A 23,377-nucleotide genomic window follows, 5' to 3' on the forward strand; every position below is an offset into this window, starting at 1 on the left:
ACAAGCTAATAATTGATTGGATAGAAATTTTCTACAAAGCAGTTTTTAAGAAACTCTTACGAATCAACTTCTAAAAGTAACATGTATCATTTAAGCATGTATATTTTATTAAAAAAACATGTGAGAAGTATATGCTATTAAAAAAAATGTGTTGAAAGATGCAGGTTCCTTTTAGAATCTACAAACCAGTTTGTAAAAACATTTTGTACCAAACTGATTACCTCGTCTCTATAAAAAATCAAGCCTTGTGTGTTGCACCTACAAAAACTTCTTTTTTTTTTTTTTTTTGTTTGTTTGTATTGAACACCTACAAAAACTTGAAATGTCGTTTAACGTTTGACAAACTCTTTCCGTTGAACTGGGCCGGGTCCCATAATTTGTAGTGGGCGAGATCAATCGCCCCCCATCGGTAAAAAACTACAAGGGAAAAAGAAAACCCAAGCCCTAAATAAAATCAAAATAAAAAACCAAGAAAGGCCCAAATAGTAATATAATAGTTTGTTGAGGTACTTGAGCAGCGAAGAGGGACGAAATAGAGTTGCAGAGATTGAGAATGTCGATACTGTTTGAGAAGAGCGAGGCGTGGAGGTGGCTGGTGAGGAGGACAAAGGAGTCCAAGCCATTCTTCCTTGCCTTCGCCACCATATGCGGCGTCGTTCCGGGAGTCATCGGCTACGGCGTCATGCAGGTCACCAACACCCGCAACCCCGAGCTCGAAGCTCGTCTCCGCCAGAACGCCCGCCCCGAAACCGTCGTACGTATTTTCGTTTCTGTCGATCTTTCTTTCCTTCCATTTTTTTCGCATTAGATTTTGTCATTTGGTATATTCTAAGGTAACCATCAACATAACACCTAGACAGAAACAAAAACCTCGGCCTGAATCCAAAGCAACCTTGGAATCGTTGATACCCCATTTTGGGAAACTCCATACTTTAGATATATTATGATGGAAATTTTCAAACTCTTTGCGTTGGAACTTGTAAATGACAAAATGGGAACCAGATTTTATCATTTGGTTTCTACTGCTATTTCAAGATTTGATGAGTTCCATGGTCATTGTTTCGGACCCATTTCAGCTATGCCATTTACAAAGGCATTGCTGATTGATTCTGTCTCCCATTTGACAAAGGCGTCTAAGGATGGATGGATAGGGATTAGACAGATAATTTTGTTACCAATCCAGTGGTTTGAAATCCCTAAGAGAGTCGATTGCAATCCTCTTGGTGGGTGTATTGTCCCACACTTCCTTTAAGTCCTCTTTCACGATAATTCAAATCTGGTTCCTGGAGTTTTACTTTTAGACACGGAATTATTTCTTCTATATCTCAAATTTCTTCCCAACCATTGCCTTTCCTTTTTATGGAAGACTTACCGTTGTCAAGAGCAGCCTCTGAATACGACAGAAAATCTTATAATACTCTGTTGCCTTTGAGTTCCACACCCTGATTTTGCCTTGAGGCTGGGATTCAAGGTAACAGTTGCTAATTCTACTAGGGAGCCTTATCTGTTTCATAATTGTATGTTTCTCCAGTAATTTTGGTTATTTACCCAGTGCTTCTCAAGGCTTGGATACATATTGAAAAGTATGACTTCAAGTGTAGGACAGAAAGTTATTTGGATCAAAAAAGGCTCATGGCATGGACTTTTTTACCTCTTTTAGTGTGAATTCTTCCATCTTCTATATGAATATATTAGGAATATAAGCATTATAATCTACTCTAACTTACAGCGATAGAGAGTTGACAATTTAACAGAATTTTTTTTTGTTTTTTTCTTTTCTTTTTTTTGATAAGTAATTCCAATATCATTAAATAAGAGCAAAGAGGCTCAACCTTAGTATACAAGAGATAAGACTGGTTCTTACTCATCAAAAAAAGAAAACCTTAGTATACAAGAGATCCCTTAATCTGAAGAAAAAGATAAACTAAAGTTCAAAAAATTTGCAAAATTAGAAACAAGAAACTATGATGTGCGGATATCCAAGCATAAAAAGTGTTGAACATAATCTTCCACAACTCTAATACCGAAGTCTATACATCTACAAAGCTCTGAACATTCTACTCTCTGCAAAGGCACTGCATTAACCACAATTAAGCCAACCTCCATAATTCCATAAATGTACCATGCTTTGCTTGTCCTCCCCAACTCACTAACAAATCGATCACCCATCTAGGCATAATCCAATCTACACCAAACAAATTAAGAATTGAACTACATAAGTCTTGCTACTTCACAATGAATCAATAAGTGATCAATGGACTTCTCACTCCTTGCACATGCGACACCACCCAACTACCATAGCATTCCTCTTTCTCAAATTATCCAATGTCAATATTTTTCCTAAGGCCGCTTTCCACACAAAAATGCCACCCGTAAAGAAGCCTTGACTCTCCAAATACTGTTCCAAAGAAAGGGGATCCATTTGGACTAGTTAACACTTGATAAAACGACCACTTCAAACTTGATCCTTTTGGAAGGACTCCATCCTATTCTATCCACATTTTCTTGTCTTAGTCTGAAAGAATACAACCTCTCAAAGAAACATAATACCACCTCCACTTCCCAATCTTGAACTGGTCTGGTAAAAATTACATTCTAGTAAATATTCCTTTCTCAAAACGATAAGGTATCTGCCACCCATGCATCCTTTCTCTATGCAATATTGAGCAATTATGGATAAGATATCTTCAATGGAGTATCCCCACACAACACATCATGCCAAAAATTAACCTTTGACTCATCACCTACCTCATATCTTACAAATTTTAAAAATGTTTCCCACCCCTTTCTTATAAATTTCTATACTCCCACTCCAAATGGCCCCATTATCTCCTTAGAGCACCAACACCCCCTTATGCTATCATATTTAATCTTTATTACTAATGTTCATAGTGCCTCTCTATCTGTAGCATACCGCAACGACCATTTTCCTAGAAGGGCTTGATTGAAGTGAATCAGATTTCTAACTCCCGACCCACCTGATTTTATCGGAGTACAAATCCTTGCCCAATTCACTAAATGAAATTTAAACTCATCCCCAATATCCCCAACAAAAATCCCTCTAAAGTCTCTCAAGACTATTAGCCACTCGCACTGGAATAAGGAAAAGAGACAAATAATACGTAGGTAAATTGGATAGCGTACTTTTATCAAATTCAATCTACCACCTTTAGATAAATAAAGTTTTTTCCATCCTTCCAACCGATGTTCCATTTTTTTTAATAATGCCATTTCCAAATAGATATGGCCTTATAAGAAGCATCCAATGGCAAATCCAAATACTTTATCAGTAACAAAGATATTCTACAACTAAGAATACTAGCCAATTCTGCTACATCTCCCATTGCACCTATAGGATTTTATTTTATTTTTTATTTTTATTTTTTTTTTATTTTGCTAAATTGATCTTCAATCCTGAAAGTGCTTCAAAACATAAGAAAATACACCGCAACTGGCGAAATTTTTTGGAATTTCCATCACTTAAAATCAAAGTATTTTCAGCAAACAGTAAATGAGACACTAAAAACTCTTCATTGTTCCTCGACCCCACTGAAAAACCTGACAGAAGTCCTATCCATTGTACAACCATCATCCTATTCAATGCCTCCATAACCACCACGAACAATAGTGGCTATAACCGATCCCCCTATCTCAAGCCACGAGAGTTCAAAAAAACTAGACAGTGAACCATTCACAAGAATGGAAATTCGCATTGTAGATATACACTGTGCTATCCAATACCTCCATTTCTCCCCAAATCTGCATCTCTTCAACAAATAGAGCAAGAACTCCCAATTTACATGATCAAATTCCTTCTCCAAATCCAATTTACATAGCACTCCAGGTTCCCCTGATCTAATCCGACTATCCAAACATTCATTAGCGATTAGTATTGAATCCAAAATTTGTTTACCTCCGATGAAAACATTATGTAAACTAGAGATAATCTTTCTTCCCACCGATTTTAGCCTGTTTGCTAAAACGTTGGAAAGAATTTAATAAACCCCACCCACTAAGCTAATTGGCTAGAAGTCCTTGACATCCACTGCTCATGTCTTCTTTGGTATAAGAGAAACAAAAGTTGCCTTAAAACTCTTCACAAACTTTCATCGACTATGAAACTCTTTAAAAACTGCCATGATGTCCTCTTTCATTACCTCCTAACACTTTTGGAAAAAAAACCCATAGTGAAACCATCCGGCCCCGGCACCCCTATGACCATTCAAATCCCTCACCACCTCCCACACTTGCTCCTCAGAGTCTCTTTCCAACCAATTACTCTCTTCCGCATCAATAGAAAGGAAAGAAAGACCATCCACCTTTGGTCGCCAAGTAAACTGTTCGGAATATAATTGATTGTAGAATTGCACTTTATGCTCCTTTATTTCAGTAGAGTTAGAAGACACGGAACAATTGATGACGAAAGAGGCCACTAGGTTATTTCTTGGATGGGAATTTGCCACCCTGTGATTTTTTTTTTTCCCTCCCTCAACCAAAGTAAACTTTTTGGAATACAATTGATTGTAGAATTGCACTATATGCTCCTTTATTTCAATACAGTTAGAAGACATGGAACATTCGATGACTAAAGAGTCCACTAGGTTATTTCTTCGATGTGAATTTGCCACCTTGTGAAATGTTTCTGTATTTTTTTTCCCCTCCCTCAACCATAGGGCTCTAGATTTCTGTCTCTAACTTACTTCCTCAAGAAGAATAATTTTCTTCGATTCCTTAGACATATCTTCCTTCCTCCTTTCATCCTCCTTTGAAACTCAACCCTTTGCAATAAAATGCAGCTCCTGGATACCCTCCAAAAACTCCTCCTTTTTACTCCCTACATCACCAAAAACCTCTTCATTCCATTTCTTCAAATTACTTTCAAAGCTTTCAACTTACTTGCCAATATAAAACTTGGTCATCCATGAAAGTTATAGGACAGCCACCAAGTTTTCACTTGCTCCACGAATCCTTTTGATTTCAACCACATTTTTTCAAACTTAAAATACTTGCTACCTATGCCTGGCACCCCAGAATCCAACATCAATGGAAAATTATCTAAGAAGATTCTTGGAAGTCACTTTTGTGAAACATCAAGCAAATGTTCTTCCCATTTCGGAGATAGAAGAAATCTATCAAGTCTAGACCAAGCCAAGTAAAATGCCCACCTACAAGCGGGATATCCAAAAGGCCCTACCACTCAAAAATGAAATCTGAAAAATCCACCATAGTTAATAAATGTCTAGAGTCACTTGATTTTTTGCTTGGATGCCGAACAACATTAAAATCACCACCAATACACCATGACAATTCCCACCAACTCATCAAACCAACCAGTTCATCCCATAGATATCTCCTTACACCATCATTTGGAGCATACACCCCCGCAAATGCCCAAACAAAATTGTCCTCTACATTCCTAAAGGAACATGCTACTATAAAGCTCCCCACACAATCCTCAATCTTCTCCATCGCCCACTTATTCCACATTAACAAAATTCCACATGAATCCCCTCTCGATCCCATAAATAACCCATCCATATGTTGACAACCCCATAAACTCCTAACCACCTCCCTAGCAAAATTCTCCAATTTTTTCTCAAATAAACATACAATGTTCGCCTTCCAATCTCTAAGGAACCCTCTAATCCTCAGCCTTTTATCCTTCTCATTTAGCACTCCTAACATTCCATGAGAGTATCTTGGGCTTCATAATGAATAGTTTGAGCCCCTCCCCTTTTCTTTCCTTCTATTAGATTGTCCTCCGTTATCATAATTAACTGAGCTATCCAACCTCTTTAACTCCTGGTTACCTTTTGTCCCTGCTTTAAAACATACTCCTGGCACATAACCCGCAAAAGTCTGGTTTCTACTAGCTTCAATCGCAGAAAATAATGCCAACATTTGATCCTCAAATCCATCACACGACAGACCTACTAAATGACATAAATTCTTCACCCTTTGAACCACCCAATTGGAGGACACCAGATTTGGAGCACCCTGTTCTGCACCCATAGCAAGTGGATGGACTGACAGTGGTTCACTCCCCTCAAGCTCCTCCCCAACAACATTCACCTTTCCAATGAAGGATTATTTCATATCCCCAGATAAATGTAAACAATTCGCTATTCAATTCAAAACCATTCAACTTATATTCTTGCATCTAGTTAATAAACTGACCCCTATACATCCTCCCCCCTGCTCATTCTCCACGGATACCAAGGCATTTCCAGAAAACTCCCTTGACAGAAGCCCTCTAAGCCCTTCTCCATCATCAAACACCCAGAATAGACTGTCCCCTCCCCTTAATTTTCCCCACAAAACAAGATTCTTCATTCTAACCTGAAGAACATCCTGTTAACATTCCCTCCTTAAAAAACCCATTCAAAGTAGTCCCTAACCCATCCTTTCCTTCAATTTCCGAACCAGTCTTCTTAAACAAAGAACCAATCATCTGATTGTTTAACTCCACGCTACCTACACCCTTTGGCCTTGTCTGAATATTCCTGAGTTGATCCCACCTCATCTACCATGGTCGTTTTTGCCACAACCATCGATGTCGATTCCCCTGTAGTACCTTCTTCAACCATGTCAAAACATGACCCAAATAAAACAGATGCGTCAGCCAACTTCTCAGCAATTGTTGCCTCCTTAAACTTCACATTTACCAACATAACTCCGTCATTGGAATCCTCTTGGTCACCAGGCATCACCATGACTGCACTTATTTTTGCCACACAAACCTCGGAACAGATTCACCCTTTCCGTCACCTAATACTGCCCCATTTTCCATCACTTTCCATAGCACATTTTCTGGTTGTTTCACCTGCCGATTGTAAACAGCCTCCATCTTTCTATCCAGCACTTCACCTTTCTTCGCCGAGCTTTGAACCTCTGCACGGTTTTTGGTACAAGGCTTTTCGTTTCTTTGTGTGTAGATTCACATGATTTTCTCTAGTCCTTTCCTCAACTGGAGGTACTTCCTATCCTCGGAAACAAATATCAAATATGCATCATGAATGATTGATACTTTTAGTTCTCACTGCCTCTATTTTGACAGAATAATTTGACTTGTTTGATTGAAGTGCTTTTGAATTTTGGGGTTGTTTCTCTGAAGCTTTTTCATTCCGAAGTGGTAAAGAGCTTGACAGCTTGATTGCTTTAACTTGTGAATCAGATGATGGGGAAAGTAAATCAAGAGAGACTGGCAGAATTCCTTGGGGAGCTGCAGCGTAAAGAGGATACAAATGACCGTTATGTTGCTGCTCTGAGAGGAGAAACGTTGACTAGGAAACCTTATGTGCGAATACAACCAATCCCAAAACAAAGCACCACCCAGGCTGACAAGGAACAGAAAGCCGAGAAGGAACAAAAGTAGATGAGGAGGTGGGTCTACCCTTGATGTGAATACTTTCTGTTTCTGGGTAGCTGTATGCTGTCATTACACAAGGTTTCACTTTTTTTTTTGGATGTTATTCAAAATCTGTATGTCATTATGAGACAAGTCAAAGAAGTTTTCAGTCTTTGGATTTTCTTCCCCTTCTAAGGCATACTGTTTAAAGTTAGACTTGTCTTGTGTTGTTTATCATTTCCTCTAGTCTGGGAGGTCATCAGCTGTTAAATTATATAGACTTCAAGAAATTTGCCAATGATGCCTCCTGTGATTGTAGCATTTTGCTTGGTTATGAATTCTAAGGGCAGTCCATGAGCCTGCACCCAGAGCTGGGTAGTGCTGAAATCAATTTGGCCAACTGCAAGACCCAATGGCCAGTGTTTTAGAATGAGGTGGAAGCATTTTACGTTCCACGGTCTCATGGAGAATCACCTTCTCAATTGATGAATTTGAAGAGGAAGGTATTGATGTCCTCGTCAACAATTTCCATATTATCAATAAAAACTCCAGGGGATGAGAATTGTGGATTTGATGTCTTGTTTAATTTTAGGTTTTGGAAATTCCATATTCTGGTGGCCGCTTGATTTTCTGGTTGTCAAAGGGATTTCCTCCCTCTTATTTGGAATTTTTTCTTTCCCTTCCTTTTCCGTGTCGTGAGGTTCACTACTTCACATGCCACCTCTTTTTCCAACTTCCCATAAATTTCAAGTGATTTCCGAACTACCCTCAGATTCCCATTCCAACAGCCCAAACAGATTCGAATGAATTTGTTGGTAAGAAGAATTCCTGAGAAGTAACGTTGTTGGTCTGATTGCTTGTTCAGGTGTGGAACGGTGAAGGCGGAACCAGAATCCTACAAACTCATGGTGGTCGGGAACGTGGATCCGACAAAGCTCCGGGACAAGGTGGCCCATATGGTCAAGAAGTAGGTGGAGCTGCTCTCCCTGCAGCCCAAGAAAGATGACATCGTCGACAAACAATGATAGGTGTAAGAAAGTAATCATTTTCGTACTATACTTCCCACCTACAAGAATTTGATGCCTGCAAAAATATCAGTTCATCGAAATCTCAAATCACAGCTAGAATCCAAACATGATAATCCCAACAAACCAAACCGTTACTTAATGTCTGCCGTCGAGTAAGATTCCAGATTGGACAATGATAGCATAATTCATTACAATTTACAATAAAATATCAAATACAATAAAATCCAAGGTAGCTCGCAACCCTACATCAGTGTTAGGTTAGCTTTCAACATAAGTTGGTGGAAATAATACAAAAAAGGGTGTATTCACACATTGAAATCGAAACATTACAAGCCCGTACAAGTAACCCTTTAGCTGACTTAACTGCAGAATCACTGGAGAAGGCCTTACAACTTTTTTGGTATATCCACATGATAGAAAGGAGAGCATATACTCGAAACATTCTATATATAGAACAACATGACTGTTACTGATCGGTCGAATGCAATTATTCTGATACATCACGTGTCACCCAGTGAACAGCCTGAGACGGCTGCTGATCGGCTGGCGGCAAATGGGACAGTTGGACACTTTTGATCCACACTCTTTGCAGGTCTGCAATGACACAAATGTTACTTAAAATGAATGCAAAACCAATAACAGAAGCAAATATTACCATCACTGCAGCTCACCAAGTGTCCACAGTTGAAGGCCAAGTCGTTTGCATTAGTTAGGCAAATGGGGCAGGTCTACAATCAAATTGAACAACAAAATCAGTCGGTGACCTAAATTGATCAAACCCACCAAGACTAGATTAGACGAGTTAACATCACATTGTGTTGCACAATTTATACAGAGCTATATAGTTAAGGCGAAGCCCCGGATGCCCTGGCTGTTTTGTTATAAATAAACAGTGACACACTCACATACATGACAAACCACACTATATTATAATCATACCATCTGGTTTCGTTCATCTCCCACACTTGATGGAAGGTTGCTTGGTGTGTGAGCCATTGTTGACAGATGGTTGCTTGGTGCGCGAGCCATGCTTGGCTCCCAAGCTGGCTGTGGACGACTGTAAGGAACTGGAGGAGCCCGCGGAATGATTTTCTTTGCTCTACCTGTCACATGTCTTTTGAGCATGCAGTAGAGTAAATGTGGATTAGAAAGCATTTACAAACTAGTTCAAGTTCAATTACATGACATTTATGATTCATCTATCAACTGGGTTTGGAACAAATGGAACCATGAAACAGAGTTCATTCCAATAATTTTTCCTCATGGCAATATCAAAAGCAGAGATGGAGCCCTCAGAAGTATTCAGTTCTAGTCTATATCCCTCTCTTTTTTGATAAGTGGCTGCCCCAATAAGTCTAATGTGCACATCAAAGTTCTAATTTCAGAGGAATTTCGTATAAATTTTTCAACCAACACCTTGCAAGTTATAGTATGATAACGATAAGGAAGTTTACCCAAGTATGCCAAGTTCAAGTACTGCTTTGTATTGCAAGGGCATCTCCATTAGGGCAGCTAGAGCAAAAGCTGTTTCTTTTGTTGGTCCCGTATACTTGGTCATTATTTCTGTGAAGTTAACAAACTACACACAAAATAGATATTGATTAAAACCCAATGCATGTGAAATTACATTCACCTTACATGGTATTTTAAAGTTACTTGTGTGTGCTACAACTTTGATACCTGAAAGTTATCGAAATCACGTGCAGGGAGCTTGTCATCAAACTTCTTCATGTCGTCCCAAGGTCCATCACCAACTCCGACAAGCACAATAGATAGTGGATATGAACTAGATATTAATATTAAAAGGTCAAATTGTTTAGTTTCAATACCACTGATCCTAAACTTACCCAAAAAAAAACAGCCAATGTCTACTACTTTAGCAATCGTTTCTTTTAATGTCTGATCATTGATACATTCATGTCAATGTGTCAACAGATTTACTTATTTCTCAGTTAAGCTTATAAATTATTTTTCAACATTTACTGAAAATTAAGGAGGGGAGATGAAAGTTATTCACACCAAAATTTTGAATTTTAATCTCGGGAATGAACAGAAAACTCTGTTCATCTGATACACTATGAGAAATAGCCCACAATTCATAGTCCGAGGCAGAATTTCTTTTCCTCTTTCTTCCGAGTGAAACGAAATTTTCTTAGCACCAAAAGAATAAACAATAGACTGCTGCAATATACCTTAATCGTCAGTCTTTAAGGCAGCAGATAGCCAATTTTCAACAGATTGATGAGCACTTCTAAAGGTGGGATCTATCAGTGTGTAAATTTTTCTTTTAATGATTCAGCAAGTACATTAGAGTACACTGTTATTTCTCCCCCACCACAAACGAAAATGTTTTGTAGAAAATAACCTCCTTCACTGCAGTAGCCAAAACATTTATGTCTCATAGTTGCAGCCGCCCATTTAACAACATTACTTGAACCTGCAACTGACATGTATCTACACCAGATTTTTTAGCAGCCCATTTCCAGACTCCATTAGTTGAAATAAACTGAAAGAATAAATAGCTCATACTCCATTCTGTCCAGTTTAATAACAACAACCCAGGAAAATATCTCAAGTAATAAGTTCGTCCTGTGTACTCAATCTACTCTTCAGTGCCACCAGCAAATCAATCATGTTTGGCAATGACTTAGGGGAACCAAAGTACTCAATACGAGGGAACTTTTAAGTAAAAGGTTTTAAAAAAATTAAAAAATTTCCCAAGTTATAAGTAGCTCACTGCGGTTGAATGTTGATTAGAGACGCATTCAGCTCATCCTCCCTATCAATATTGAGGACAAAAATAGGAGGAACCATAGTCCTTAGCAGAAGCAGGTCTTGGATTAGTAGTCAGTATACTGGCAAGTTTGTCCCCCTTTTCTTATACCAGCATCGTGGAGAATTTTATTCTCAAATGGCGACATAACAGGCTCCAGAGAGGATAGCAAGTTCATACTAAAATAATGTCTTTGCCATCACCCACAACATTCCAAACCAGAGCTTCACCTTCAGTCTTAACAGAAGAACTTTGTAAACCAAAAACAATCAGTAAGAACATTAATTGACCAAAAATCCTGATTGAGAAAATTTGATGAACCCCATCTAGCCCAAATGACTTTCTGTATGAAAACTATGTCCTAATATGTCTTGTGACAGAAGCATAATTCAAGTCAGCACGTCTCAGCCCTAGCCAACCATCCTTGGGATCGAAAGCATAAGCCCAAGCAACTTTTGCAGTAACTTTTATTACATTAGCACCATTCTAAAGAAAACTTTTCAGGAAAATTCTCAGTGGCTGTCAACCCTCCTTCAGAAATCATACTGCTTCAACAAAACCTGTATAGTAACCAGAACAGATTGTACAACTGAGAAAAACATTCTTTTTTTGATAAATAAGTGATTCATTGAAAGTCAAAATTCCATTGCGAGTCAGTTTCTTTGTGTGGACGGTGACTCTAGGAAAGATTCTGACTTTGGACAACTTGCGTAAAAGACTTTGGACAACTTGCGTAAAAGAGGTATCATTGTGGTAGGATGGTGTTGCATGTGCAAGCAAAGTGGTGAGTCTATCACCCATCTTTTCCTTCATTGTGAAGTGGCATGAGTGTTATGGAGTTTAGAACTCACTCTTTTTGATGTCCCCATCATATGTGGATCATTTGGCGAGAGCGGAATGCAAGATGCTTTGAAAATCAAGAAAGGTCAATGGAAGAGCTCAAAAAGTTGCTTATTCAAACATTGTTCCATTGGACCGAAGCTTGTAGTGTGCCTAAGATTTCCACCATGTCTCAATTTTTATCTTTATGTTCCTCTTTTTGAGAAAAACATTCTATATTACGATCCAATCAACCGCTCCATTGATCCTTCACTGGATATCCACAACATAACCATAACTGGCCTCTAACTCATTCTAATCTATGAGTGCCATTTCAACATATCAAATCCAAGAATTAATATAAGATTATTGCTTCGAACTCATCTTCAAGAAATATTTGTTTTAACTTATTGACCAACTTTGTTCTATTGTTGGACAGAAGAATACAAATTCTAGCATTTCAAAGAATTAACATGTTAAAAATGATATGAAAATAGCTCTGACCAAGGCGGGCGTACTGATGTCATTTTATAGAATTGAAGATAAACTACAAGAAAAAGGAGCAAAAAGAGTCGATGGAAGTCCACAATAAGAAAATATAGTTCCACTGATCTGTAAGGATCTACCTTGCATTGCCAATTGATTTGATCGTTTGCTCTTCTTGTGGACTGAGTTCCATATCACTTGTATTTACACTTCTTGTAACCTTTGCAATAAAAGAAATAACTCCAAATAAGACGGGTGTGTGCATGCAACAATGTGTCAGTTTTTGAAAGTGAGGGGGGAAGACTCTGATTCAACCTGGCCATCAGCAATGATAATCAGTACATGGTACTGGCCGCCACTTTTCTCAACAATGTCGACTGCAGCCTCAATCACCGGAGCATAAGAAGTTGGCCCTTTAACAAAATTACCCACATTAATGAAGCCATGTTTCTTCAGAGAAGCAAACCATTATAGACAGGATTAGCTGATGTCTGAGCAGAAAAAATCCACGGGCCTGGTAACAAAATTGGTGAAAAGCATTTGAATAAAGGAAGATGAAACCAACCTGAGAGTCGCAAGTTTGGAACTATTTTTCTATAGCAGGACAAAACTTCTTCAAAACCATGGCACGGCAAATGATCACTGTGAAAGCTAAAGACTTCTTGATCATGAGTGGTCGCTATAGCAGAAAAACAAATCCAGTGATCACGCTAGAAAATCAGAAAATTGACCAGATGTTCAACTTTAGGGGAGTATACATACCATCACCAAAACCAAAACAAGGAATTAAGTTGTCTTCATCGAGAGGGGCTAAAGTCTTTCCAATGATAGAGATGGCCTTCTCATATGGATTAGGTGAATCTCCAATGGCATGCAGGCTCCGGTTATTGAATGAGACTTTGCCTTCAATAATAAAATTGATGCATTGGCAACCAAGATATGCAAATTAAAGACAAAAAGCTTTGAAAATCATATGATACCAAGGTCTACATTATGTACAAACCAATAAACACTTCGAGTCAATTTAGGTGCTTGACAATGAGATCGTGGCATCATAGCCAGACTGGAGAGGCCATGGAAATTGGCATTATCACTCAAAGTGCATGTTAACAAAGTATAGGGAGGAGGAAAACCGCAAATTATATGTTACAGAGGGCCTGTCGACAATGTAATGACTTTTGATATAATGCCTTCTACTCCAATATCAAAATGCCAAGTCTAATTTTGTATGACCCTTAAAGTTAATAAAAACTATTAAAGAAAATGATAATTAAGGAACATAGTTATTACTTTACATTTCAGCTACATTACACCCGAAGGTTTTGTAAGAGCAAATACTAACCACCAGATCTCAATTCTGCTCCATTAACTCATATAATAACGAGTGAACTGTAGCACATATTAAAAGGAAGAATTTGTTTTCTCTAGTTCCACAAACCTGTCCATTCATTGCTTTTAGTGAAATCAATTCCAACAATGAGATTGCATAATTCTAGACCTTCCTTTCTCAATGCTGCTGTAACCTGTTAAAGAAGAGAGCCAAATTCAGAACTTCAAAAGTTAAACTTCATGTAAACTTCTATGTATACAAAGCAGCAAATGATTTAGCAATGTTATTCTGCAACATGCACATTGCCAATAATTTCCAATGTGTTCATTTTCTAAAAAATCCATAACGCAACAATTTTACTAAATGGGAGATACGCAAATTGTCATCAATGATTACTAAAATTTAGCATTCAGCTATAAGGCATAGCTCTGTTGCAAAATTGGGGAGTAACAATATTTGTCACCTATGACTGCTGATACTTGGTATTACATTAGAATCAACAAAAAGCAAGAACTCCACACCAGTGTCAAAAGGTTCAATTGATAATGTCAGTTTGTACATGTCACTTCCAATTCCTGATCAACCACAAACTAACATGAACATGGACGTGTTGGGGTTAACAGAGTCACAACGAGGTTATGATTGTGGTTGATCGGTTTTCTAAGATGGCTCACTTTATTGCTTGCAAGAAGACTTTTGATGCTGTCAATGTGACTCAATTATATTTTCAAGAGGTTTACCGACTTCATTGATTGCCATTTTTTATAGTTTCTAATTGGGACACTTGGTTCCTTAGCCACTTTTGGAGGTGCTTATGGAGGTTTTCTAACACCAAGCTTGATTTTAGTAGTGTCTATCATCCTTAAACTAATGGAACTAATGGACAAATGGAGGTGGTAAATCAATCTTTGAGAGATTTGCTTAAGAGCTTAGTGGGTGATCATCTAAAATCAGGGTATCATAAGCTATTTCAGACTAAGTTTGCCTATGTTAAGATTTGTATGAACGGTTTAAACACAAAAGACAGAGGCTATTATATTATTCAACTTATTTTAACCTAATACAAGCATCCTATTATATAGGATTAGAGGAAATACCATAAAGACTAAACTACCCTCAAAACCCTAACACTTCTGACACTCCCCCTCAAGCTGGAGCACATACATCCAGCTTGGAAGATAAAAGCAAACGAAAAACAATTAGAAAAATATACTCTAACACCCCCTCAAGCTTGAACAGCTTGGAGCACAGAATACAAGGACTTATACAAATAACAAGATAATTTAATAAAACTTCAATGCCTGTCGAAAACTCGTCCAAAACTGCAACAACCAAGATTTGATTGGATACAACAATCACTAACAAGAGGTGATCGGTTCGCGCCATGAAACACCAAGGCTAGTCGGATACATCGATCACTAACAACCAACAACCAAGATTTGATGAGTTTTGCCATAAAAAAAATAATAAATAAAATAAAATAAAAAAGAAAGCCAGAGACCCGCCTATGTATCGCCGAAGCTCGCCTGAACTTGCCCTAGAAGACAGAAAACTCCAGCCACTCCAAAAACAGTGGCTACAGAATCAATAGATGACCACATAGTAACTTTTCAACAACACAAAATCAAACCGCTGGATTTTTTCTTTTTTTCTTTTTTTTCGATGGCCACTGCAACTCCGCCGGCCACCACAGACTATGCCGGCCAACCACCACAGAACATTTCGACCACCATCACAGAACACCAAAAACAAACAAAATCATTTTTTTCTTTTCCCACCGGAAGTGTTCCGGTCACCATAAAACAAAACAAAACTGCTCTACGAAGGAACTGCGCCCGCAATGCTACAGCCAACAAGAGAAAAAACCCAACGATAGATTACCCAAGAATCGGAATAAGCTCTGATACCATGTTAATATTTGTAGGAGGGGGAGTTTGAGAGGAAGAAGAGAGAATGAAGGCTAGTGCCTCTTGTTCATTCAACTTTTTCGACCTACAAACAATCAAATATATAGGCTAAACCCTACTGACACAAAGACCAAACTATCCTTGAAACCCTAATGACTAAAACCTTAATATATTAATGGTTTAGACATAAAAGGTGGAGGCTATTATATTACTTGGCTTATTAAACTTAATACAAACAACCAAATATATAGGCTAAACCCTACTGACACAAAGACCAAACTACCCTTGAAACCCTAATGACTCAAACCCTAATATCTCTTCTAACACTCCCCCTTAAGCTAGAGCATATACATCATATGAATCCAGCTTAGAAAAAACAAGCAAATGAAAAAACAACTAGAAAAACATACTCTAACACTCCCCCTCAAGCTGGAACAGCTTACAGTACACAATACAAATAAGATAAGTAAATAAAACTTCAACGCCGGTCGAAAACACGTCGGAAACTTTAACAATCATGATTTGATCGGATCTCGCCGCAAAACACCAAGGCCGATCAGATACATCGATCACAACATTAGATTGGTTCTCGCTGGAGAATCCAAAGCCGGTCGGATACATCAATCAATAACAACTTGGGATCGGTTCTCACAGCAAAACACCAAGGCTGGTTGGATACATCAATCACAACAATGGATCGGTTCTCGTTGCAAAACACCAAACCCGGTCGGATACATCGATCAGCAACAACCAACAACTAACAACAATTATATTTCATATGATTAACCAACAAGTTTTGCCGGAAAACGAATACTGGAAAAATAAAAAATAAAAAAAACTTCGCCGGAGGCTTGCTAGAGTTTCGCCGGAAGCATGCTGGAACTTCGTTGGAGCTTCAAAACTGGCCGGAAACACACAGAACAGGCCGGCAGTACCTAAAAACAAAAGAAAAACACTGAAAACATAACAGAAACAGTCACTAGAAGCACTCCGGACCTTCACCGGAGCTCCCCGGAGAAGACAAAAAACTCCGGCCACTACAAAACATGCCGGCCATCATACCCAGCAATAAGAACTCGCACCCCAGCAGCAACTACAGTGCTGGTTTTTCTTTCCTTTATTTTTTTGATGGCCGCTGCACCACGCCGGCCACCCTACACCAACCACTACAGACAACGCTGGCAACCACAAAACAAGCCGGCCAACATCACAGAACACCAAAAATAAACTTAATACATTTTTTTTTTTCTCACCGGAAGAGTTTCGGTCACCATAAACAAAACCAAAAAAAAGTGCTCTAGAGAGCTCTACAAAGGTACTGCCCGTGTGGGCATTAAGCCCACATGGGCGGTGCTGCCAACCAAAAAAAAAACTCAACAAAACAATACAAATATAGCGGAAAAACACTACTACAGAGGATTCAAACCCTAAGGGTCTGATACCATGTTAAAGTTTGTATGAACGGTTTAGACACAAAAGGTGGAGGCTATTTTATTATTCGGCTTATTAAATTTAATACAAGCATCCTATTATATAGGATTAGAGGAAATACCATAGAGACTAAACTACCCTCAAAACCCTAACACTTCTAACAGCCTATAATAATAGGTCTACCAATCGAAGTACCGGTTTTAGTCTGTTCTTTATTGTCTACAAAACTAATCCTTGTGCACTGTTGAATTTAGCACTTATTCCTGATTTAAAGCAGGTGAATGATAAGGCTAAACTTCTTATTGCTCAAATTCAAGAAGTTCATAAAGCTACAGTTCAGAATTTTTACAAGACTCTCAAGCTAAATACAAAGTAAGTGTTGATAGGAAGAGGCATGCTGTGGAATTTGACAAAGGAGATTTTGTATGAGTTGTTTTGATGAAGGATAGGTTTCCCGTGGAAGAGTATAGCAAGCTTGTTGCACATAAGATTGGACCATTGGAGATCATTGAGAAGATTAATCCTAATGCATATTGGTTGAAGCTTCCAAGCCACATCAAAATGTTAGACATGTCAATGTCAAGCATCTTGTTCTGTACACAGGAGGTTCAATTGAAGACGATGTGAATTCTAGGTGAATGAGTCTTCTGGGTGAGCTTCAAATGTGACTCTAGGTAGTCTCGGCCAGAGTGGCGTTCGGTCAACGTTCAAATGACATGTTCAAAATTGAGACCAAGTGAATGAGCTGAGGCATTCAATCGGTGCCACAGTCGCTCTTTGTCCGATCAAATAGTAAGTTTGAGACGTTCGGTTAGAAGGCCAGTCGAAGCTTGTCCAACCGAGATTATTCGTAAAAGTTTTATAACGATTCTCGTCCATACGAGTTAGTAGTCTCATCTAATCGAGATCGCAACTAGGTGTGTTAATTATGTGTTTCAGTAGAGTAGTGATTGTGTTTTCTATATAAACCTAATAAGGATGGCCCTAGTCGCAGTTTATGTTTGTTTTCTCTCATTTTTTATTAAGAAATACTCAAATGTTAAGTTTCCTTCTATCTTTATTCAATTCCTTGATTTAATTTGTTACGGCCTGACTGACGATGGGCTACATGCAAAATAGTAAGAGCGTCAAAGGATTCCTGGTCTTAGCCAAAGACAGTATGTTTGTCTTGAGTGAGAATAGAGTAATCAGCTTGGATTTTAGGGAGACGGATCGACCCCTTTACCTGATGCGTTGAGTCCCTTTTATCGAGTTTCTATAACCGCTTTGCTATTGATGCTCCACGTTTATGTGGTAGTTGAGAGATAATGGTGTTCCGCGTTCATGTAATGGTTGATATATTTATGTAATGTTTGAGAGATAATCTCTTGAAATATTTAGAGCAGCTGACTTGTTGTAAAACTTTGTGGCAGTAGCTTATCTGGATGAGTGGGATCCACAGTGAATTTTATCCCCATCAATTTAAGAACCCTTTCCCGAGAGCCTCTTGGATATGTAGAGTTTACGAACCCTTTTCCAAGAGCAACAAAATCTCTTGGGAATGTAGAGTTCAAGAACCCTTTCCCAAGAGTCTCTTGGAAATGTAGAGTTTACGAACCCTTTTCCAAGAGCAACACAATCTCTGGGGACATGCAGAGTTTACGAATCCTTTCTCGAGAGTCCCCTTTGAGACAAAAGGACTTTCAACTCCAGTTCTCCCATCAAGACACAAAAGACTTGACTTGGCATGAGAGCTTCCAAGCCCTTGTCCCCGACATGCAGTTCTGGTACACCCCTTCCAGTTATAAATTCAGTACATAAATATTTTTCGTATTTAGTGATCAAAAACATTATTTGCTTATTACTGAATTAACTAACTTGGAATAAGATCCAGGTATGACCAGCAGCAAAGCTGCTACATATATCTCTTGTCTATTTTGAGTCTCTACAAGAAGCACCTAGACATATAAGACTCTCCTTAGACATCATGGCAAAATGCTGGTTGGAATGTTACAAGCCTCAGCACGCCAAATTCAATGTCGCACCAGTGTATCCTTTAAAACAAGAATATCCACAACTAGCATGAAACCCCACAATTGCCTCTTCCTTGAGTAAGAGCGGGATAATTGATTCGTTTTCAGGATGAGTCGAAATATGATCTTCCTTGAGAAAAAGGTTGAATATCTACCATTGGAGTATGTTTATTTGGAGAATACTAGTAGGTGTTAATTTTTATCATTGAGGAATTTGATCATGATATTTTTTATCGAGGATAATTAAGCTCCGATACACACCGTACAACTTTAGGCTCCAATTTTTGTTATCAATGACTATTAATCAAATTTTGGAGTTATCTAGTCAATCATGTCTTACAAGATTCAATTTGTGATATTGAGGATTTTTGGACGAATTATGAAGTTACTCTATACTAGGCTTTAAATTGCTAAGAAAGCTCTTTGCTCCTTATTATCGAGTGTACAGTTTTAGCTCTCAGGTGTTATGCCAGACCTGGGACACAAAAGACGTAGCCTTGTCTCGCGCACCTACATGAAGACCTTGCCTTGGCCTAACCTAGCAAGAAATAAAGATTCGACAAAGTTCTCCAACAACAACTTGACAGAACCTGAGCCACAAGCTCGAAGGTAAAACCTATGCCACATAATAGGCACCCCAACAACTGTGGTCCCAACAAACACATGACGGCTAAAACTTCAGCCTTTGTATTAAGGACAAAGGTAATTCCGATCACAAGTACACCGAAGATTTTCAATGCTCGATTAGCTAGACAAGTCAGTTATAGAACTAGGGGGTAACTGTTGGAGATAAAATCCTTTGTGGGTCTCACTCAAGCAATCTCATCCAAATAAACTACAGCCACATAGAGTTCTACAACAACTCAGCTGCTCTAGATATTTGAAGAGATTATCTCTCAAACACTATATAAATGTGTCAACCACTATGTGAACGTGGAACACTATTATCTCTTAACTACCAACTATTATCTCTTAACTACCACATAAACGAGGAGCATCAATAGTAAAGCGGTTATAGAAAACCCGATAAAAGGGACTCAACACATCATGTAAAGGGGTCGATCCGTTTTCCAAAAATCCAAGCTGATTACTCTATTCTCACTTCATACAAACATGCTAACTTAAGTATCGGAGTGTCTTCAGCCAAGGCTGAAATCTTTTGACGCTCTTAGTATTTTGCAGATAGCTCATCGCCAGTCAGGCCATACCAAAAACTGCTCTAACATAATTCTTAGTTTTGGAAAGTTGCGAATTGTATGTTGTTTGGTTTTGCGACTCACTACACCTACACTAAATCACAAAGTAATAAAATTTTGTGCTACATCACTAAATTTCCACAAATATTTTCCTTGATAAGAATATAGAAATAAATTGAGAAACTTGACTTGACTGCAATAATTATATCCATAGGAACTTAAAATCAGAAACTGACCCAACACAGGTTGACAGATGGGGTTCACATGTTTCACCATCTTACCCTATTCTTCCCCACTCAACCCCTTTTTTCCTTTTTTTCGTTTTTTTCTTTTTCAATCTTTTCGGTGGATGTGATGTTCATCATGACAAGTAGGTTTACCTGTCAGTCAGTGGCAGGCCCAGTGGATGGGGGTACACGCAATGCCATTAATCTAAAGTTGGCAGGAATAAAGACCTCTTCCTAATCGGATTGAATATTCTGTGGATCTTGATGGAATCATAGAATACCGCGTTGACGTCATTACCTAACAATCTTTTTGAAATTAAAAAAAAAAAATAACATAATTAAAGCATACCACGTGTGACACGTCACAAGCGTGTTCCTTGTAGTATACTTTACAGCTTTAATGTATTTTTGAGTTGCTCAAAGAAGTGGAACTCATGTGAGCAGTACTGTGTTATCCCAATTAACAAATAATTAAATGGTCTCATGAATTATTGGTGTACTATAAAAACTTTATAATATGCTTTTCTAATATGGACTAGTGAAAGCAAAAGCACATGAATCCACTTGCAGATTTAATATAAACAAGTTATTAACAATAATATCTCATGGAACAGTACATAGCTTGTGACTTGAAAAATACGATTAGTAAATTTAAACTCTTATGCCAAACCAAAGGTCCAAGAGTAACAATTATTCAAGAAGAAGGTATTCATTTATCCTATGGATTTTTTTCTTTTTTTATTTTATTTTTGTTATTTTTAACTAAAAATATATTCAGAAAAACTAACTACCTACCTCTATTTGTTAAAATTTTCGCAAACTATTACTTATTGTTAATGTTTCTCTAAACTATCAATTGGGTCAATGTCTTTCTAAACTACCAAAAAAAAATGTCAACGTCCTCTTAATACTAACAAAAAGATTAAACAAAAAAACAAAAAAAATAGCCCTACAAATTTTCAATAAAACAAAATTAGCTTTATAAATTCAAAAAAATATATATATAAACAGCTTTTTTACTATTTGATTTGCACCGAAAATATCTTAAAAGAAAAATGAAAAGATTTTATTATTTTTTCCGAGTAAAAAAATTGTACTGCTCGATCCATTCCACAACAACCACGGCAAAATAAGAAGTGGACCACTTTTAGCTCATCCACTCATAGCTTCAAGTCTTTCTTTAGGTGCAATTCTTCCAAGTCAATACTTAGCTTGGGCCCCCTCCCCCACAAATTTGAAATTCTAACCAACGACCATTTTTAATGGATATGATTGCCCCACTTTTTCTCTGACTAGGTGTACGGGTACAACTTACTACCGCTCCCCATAAATATATTAAAAAACTACATTAAGGGTGTGTTTAAAATTATAATTTCAAAAAATTTAATTTAAAAATAATAATTTTAAAAAACAATTTAAGTGTTTGATAAAATTTTTTAAAATTACAATTTAATTTTTAAAATTATGCATTTTAATTTATAATGCAAAATTTTTGCTTATTTAAAAAATACAATCTCAAACTATGTATCACATGTCTAACTCGAAGACCATGATACAAAAAGCACACGGTATGTAAAACAAAAAAAATAAAAAAAATTGCACGAAGACCGTGATACAAAGCACACGGCATGTAAAACAAAAAAAAATAAAAAATTACACGGGCGTACTATGCACACCACGTGCTGTTTTACTTCACCTCTAACTCGAATATCAGGGACCACATTTTCTTCCCGTTGAAAAAGTAGAAGCAACATACGATTAAATCAGAACCGTTAAACATCAATAATTCAAACATCATGACCCAATGAAACTTAAAGTGAATTAGGAAATTTTAAATTAAATAGAAAAAAAATATTATGATAATATATTTTCATTTTGAAATTCCAAATCGTAATTTTACCAATCACTTCACACGACCCTTAATAGCAGATAAAGACCAAGTAAATAATGTTTTATTATTTTGGGGCGAAAGAAAATAAAAATCAACTGGTAAAATCTCTAAAATCCCTAATAAACTCGAAAGAAGAAGAAGAAGACGAAAAAGAAGGGAAGGGAAGCAAACCTCTTCGAGGGAAGAGAAGGTATCGGGGATGAAACCATACTTCTGCTTCACAGAAGCCTTCCTGTCTATGGATTTCTTTCCACGACTACTCATCGATGCTTGGCTGGAGATGGATGAATGCGACGCTGTTCCTGCTCCCCTGCTGGGGCCGTCATCAATACCTCTGGTACCCTTACGACGAGATGAGAATATGCTGCCCATTTCATCTTCTTCAGGACGACGACAACAATAACAACAACAACCCGAATGAAAGAGACAAATGAAAAAAAGAGTACCTCTCAAATAAGAGATTATTGAACATGAAAATGATTCAGAAATTAGAGAGAATATAAGTCGCTTTGTTCCGTTTTGTGCCTTTGCTTTGATGATGGGGGAGGAATCGATCCTTCGATCTGCCGAAAGAGAACATTTATGTTCCTTTCACTCTACAATAATATTATAAGGAGAATAACTTATTATATAGGACTTAAAAAAAAAAAAAAAAAAAACTTATTATATAGGAAAGTGGTACAAAAGTCACATTTTGTGCCACCAATAAGGACTTGACATATCAGTTAATTTTGTTAGACTTATACTCCTAACAAAAACTCAACCACACTAGATTATACTCTAAAAAAAATAAAAAATTAATTTTTTTATTTAAAAAAAAAAAAACAGATTTGAAGGGGTGGCCGGCCGCCGCCCCCAGGCCATGGGGGTGGCCGCGCGGCCACTCCCATGGCCTGGGGGTGGCTCGTCGGCCATCCCATAGGCCATGG

The 23,377-nt window shown here is 37.8% G+C and overlaps 2 protein-coding genes across 6 annotated transcripts; one reads left to right on the forward strand and one right to left on the reverse strand.

Moving 5' to 3' along the window:
* Positions 1-483: 483 nt before the first annotated feature.
* LOC132185894 (centrosomal protein) lies at positions 484-8,412 on the forward strand. Of its 4 annotated transcripts, XR_015912797.1 has the most exons (4): positions 484-754; positions 7,175-7,383; positions 7,668-7,851; positions 8,214-8,412. XR_015912797.1 is itself a non-coding variant. In XM_059599704.2 (3 exons), exons 1-2 carry the CDS (start codon positions 554-556, stop codon positions 7,373-7,375), a joined length of 402 nt encoding a protein of 133 aa, XP_059455687.1. In that variant the 5' UTR covers positions 484-553; the 3' UTR covers positions 7,376-7,383; positions 8,214-8,412. The 4 variants fall into 4 exon arrangements, 3 of the variants coding, with proteins under 3 accessions (XP_059455687.1, XP_088374162.1, XP_059455686.1); XM_059599704.2 differs by lacking the exon at positions 7,668-7,851; XM_088518036.1 differs by lacking the exon at positions 8,214-8,412 and having other exon boundaries at positions 7,668-7,907.
* A 129-nt stretch (positions 8,413-8,541) lies between these two features.
* RGLG4 (Ca(2)-dependent phospholipid-binding protein (Copine) family) lies at positions 8,542-23,055 on the reverse strand. 2 transcript variants are annotated; one of them, XM_059599701.2, is made up of 12 exons: positions 22,895-23,055; positions 22,620-22,812; positions 13,893-13,977; positions 13,217-13,357; positions 13,020-13,133; positions 12,770-12,867; positions 12,595-12,674; positions 10,057-10,162; positions 9,831-9,955; positions 9,316-9,490; positions 9,048-9,104; positions 8,542-8,970 (listed from the first exon to the last, which is right to left on the reverse strand). In XM_059599701.2, exons 1-12 carry the CDS (start codon positions 22,918-22,920, stop codon positions 8,884-8,886), a joined length of 1,287 nt encoding a protein of 428 aa, XP_059455684.1. In that variant the 5' UTR covers positions 22,921-23,055; the 3' UTR covers positions 8,542-8,883. The 2 variants fall into 2 exon arrangements, with proteins under 2 accessions (XP_059455684.1, XP_059455685.1); XM_059599702.2 differs by having other exon boundaries at positions 22,620-23,055.
* Between the last annotated feature and the right edge of the window lie 322 nt (positions 23,056-23,377).

Source organism: Corylus avellana, chromosome 7 (genome assembly GCF_965113065.1).
Source record: "Corylus avellana chromosome 7, dhCorAvel1.hap1.2, whole genome shotgun sequence".
In the NCBI taxonomy this organism is placed as follows: domain Eukaryota; kingdom Viridiplantae; phylum Streptophyta; class Magnoliopsida; order Fagales; family Betulaceae; genus Corylus; species Corylus avellana.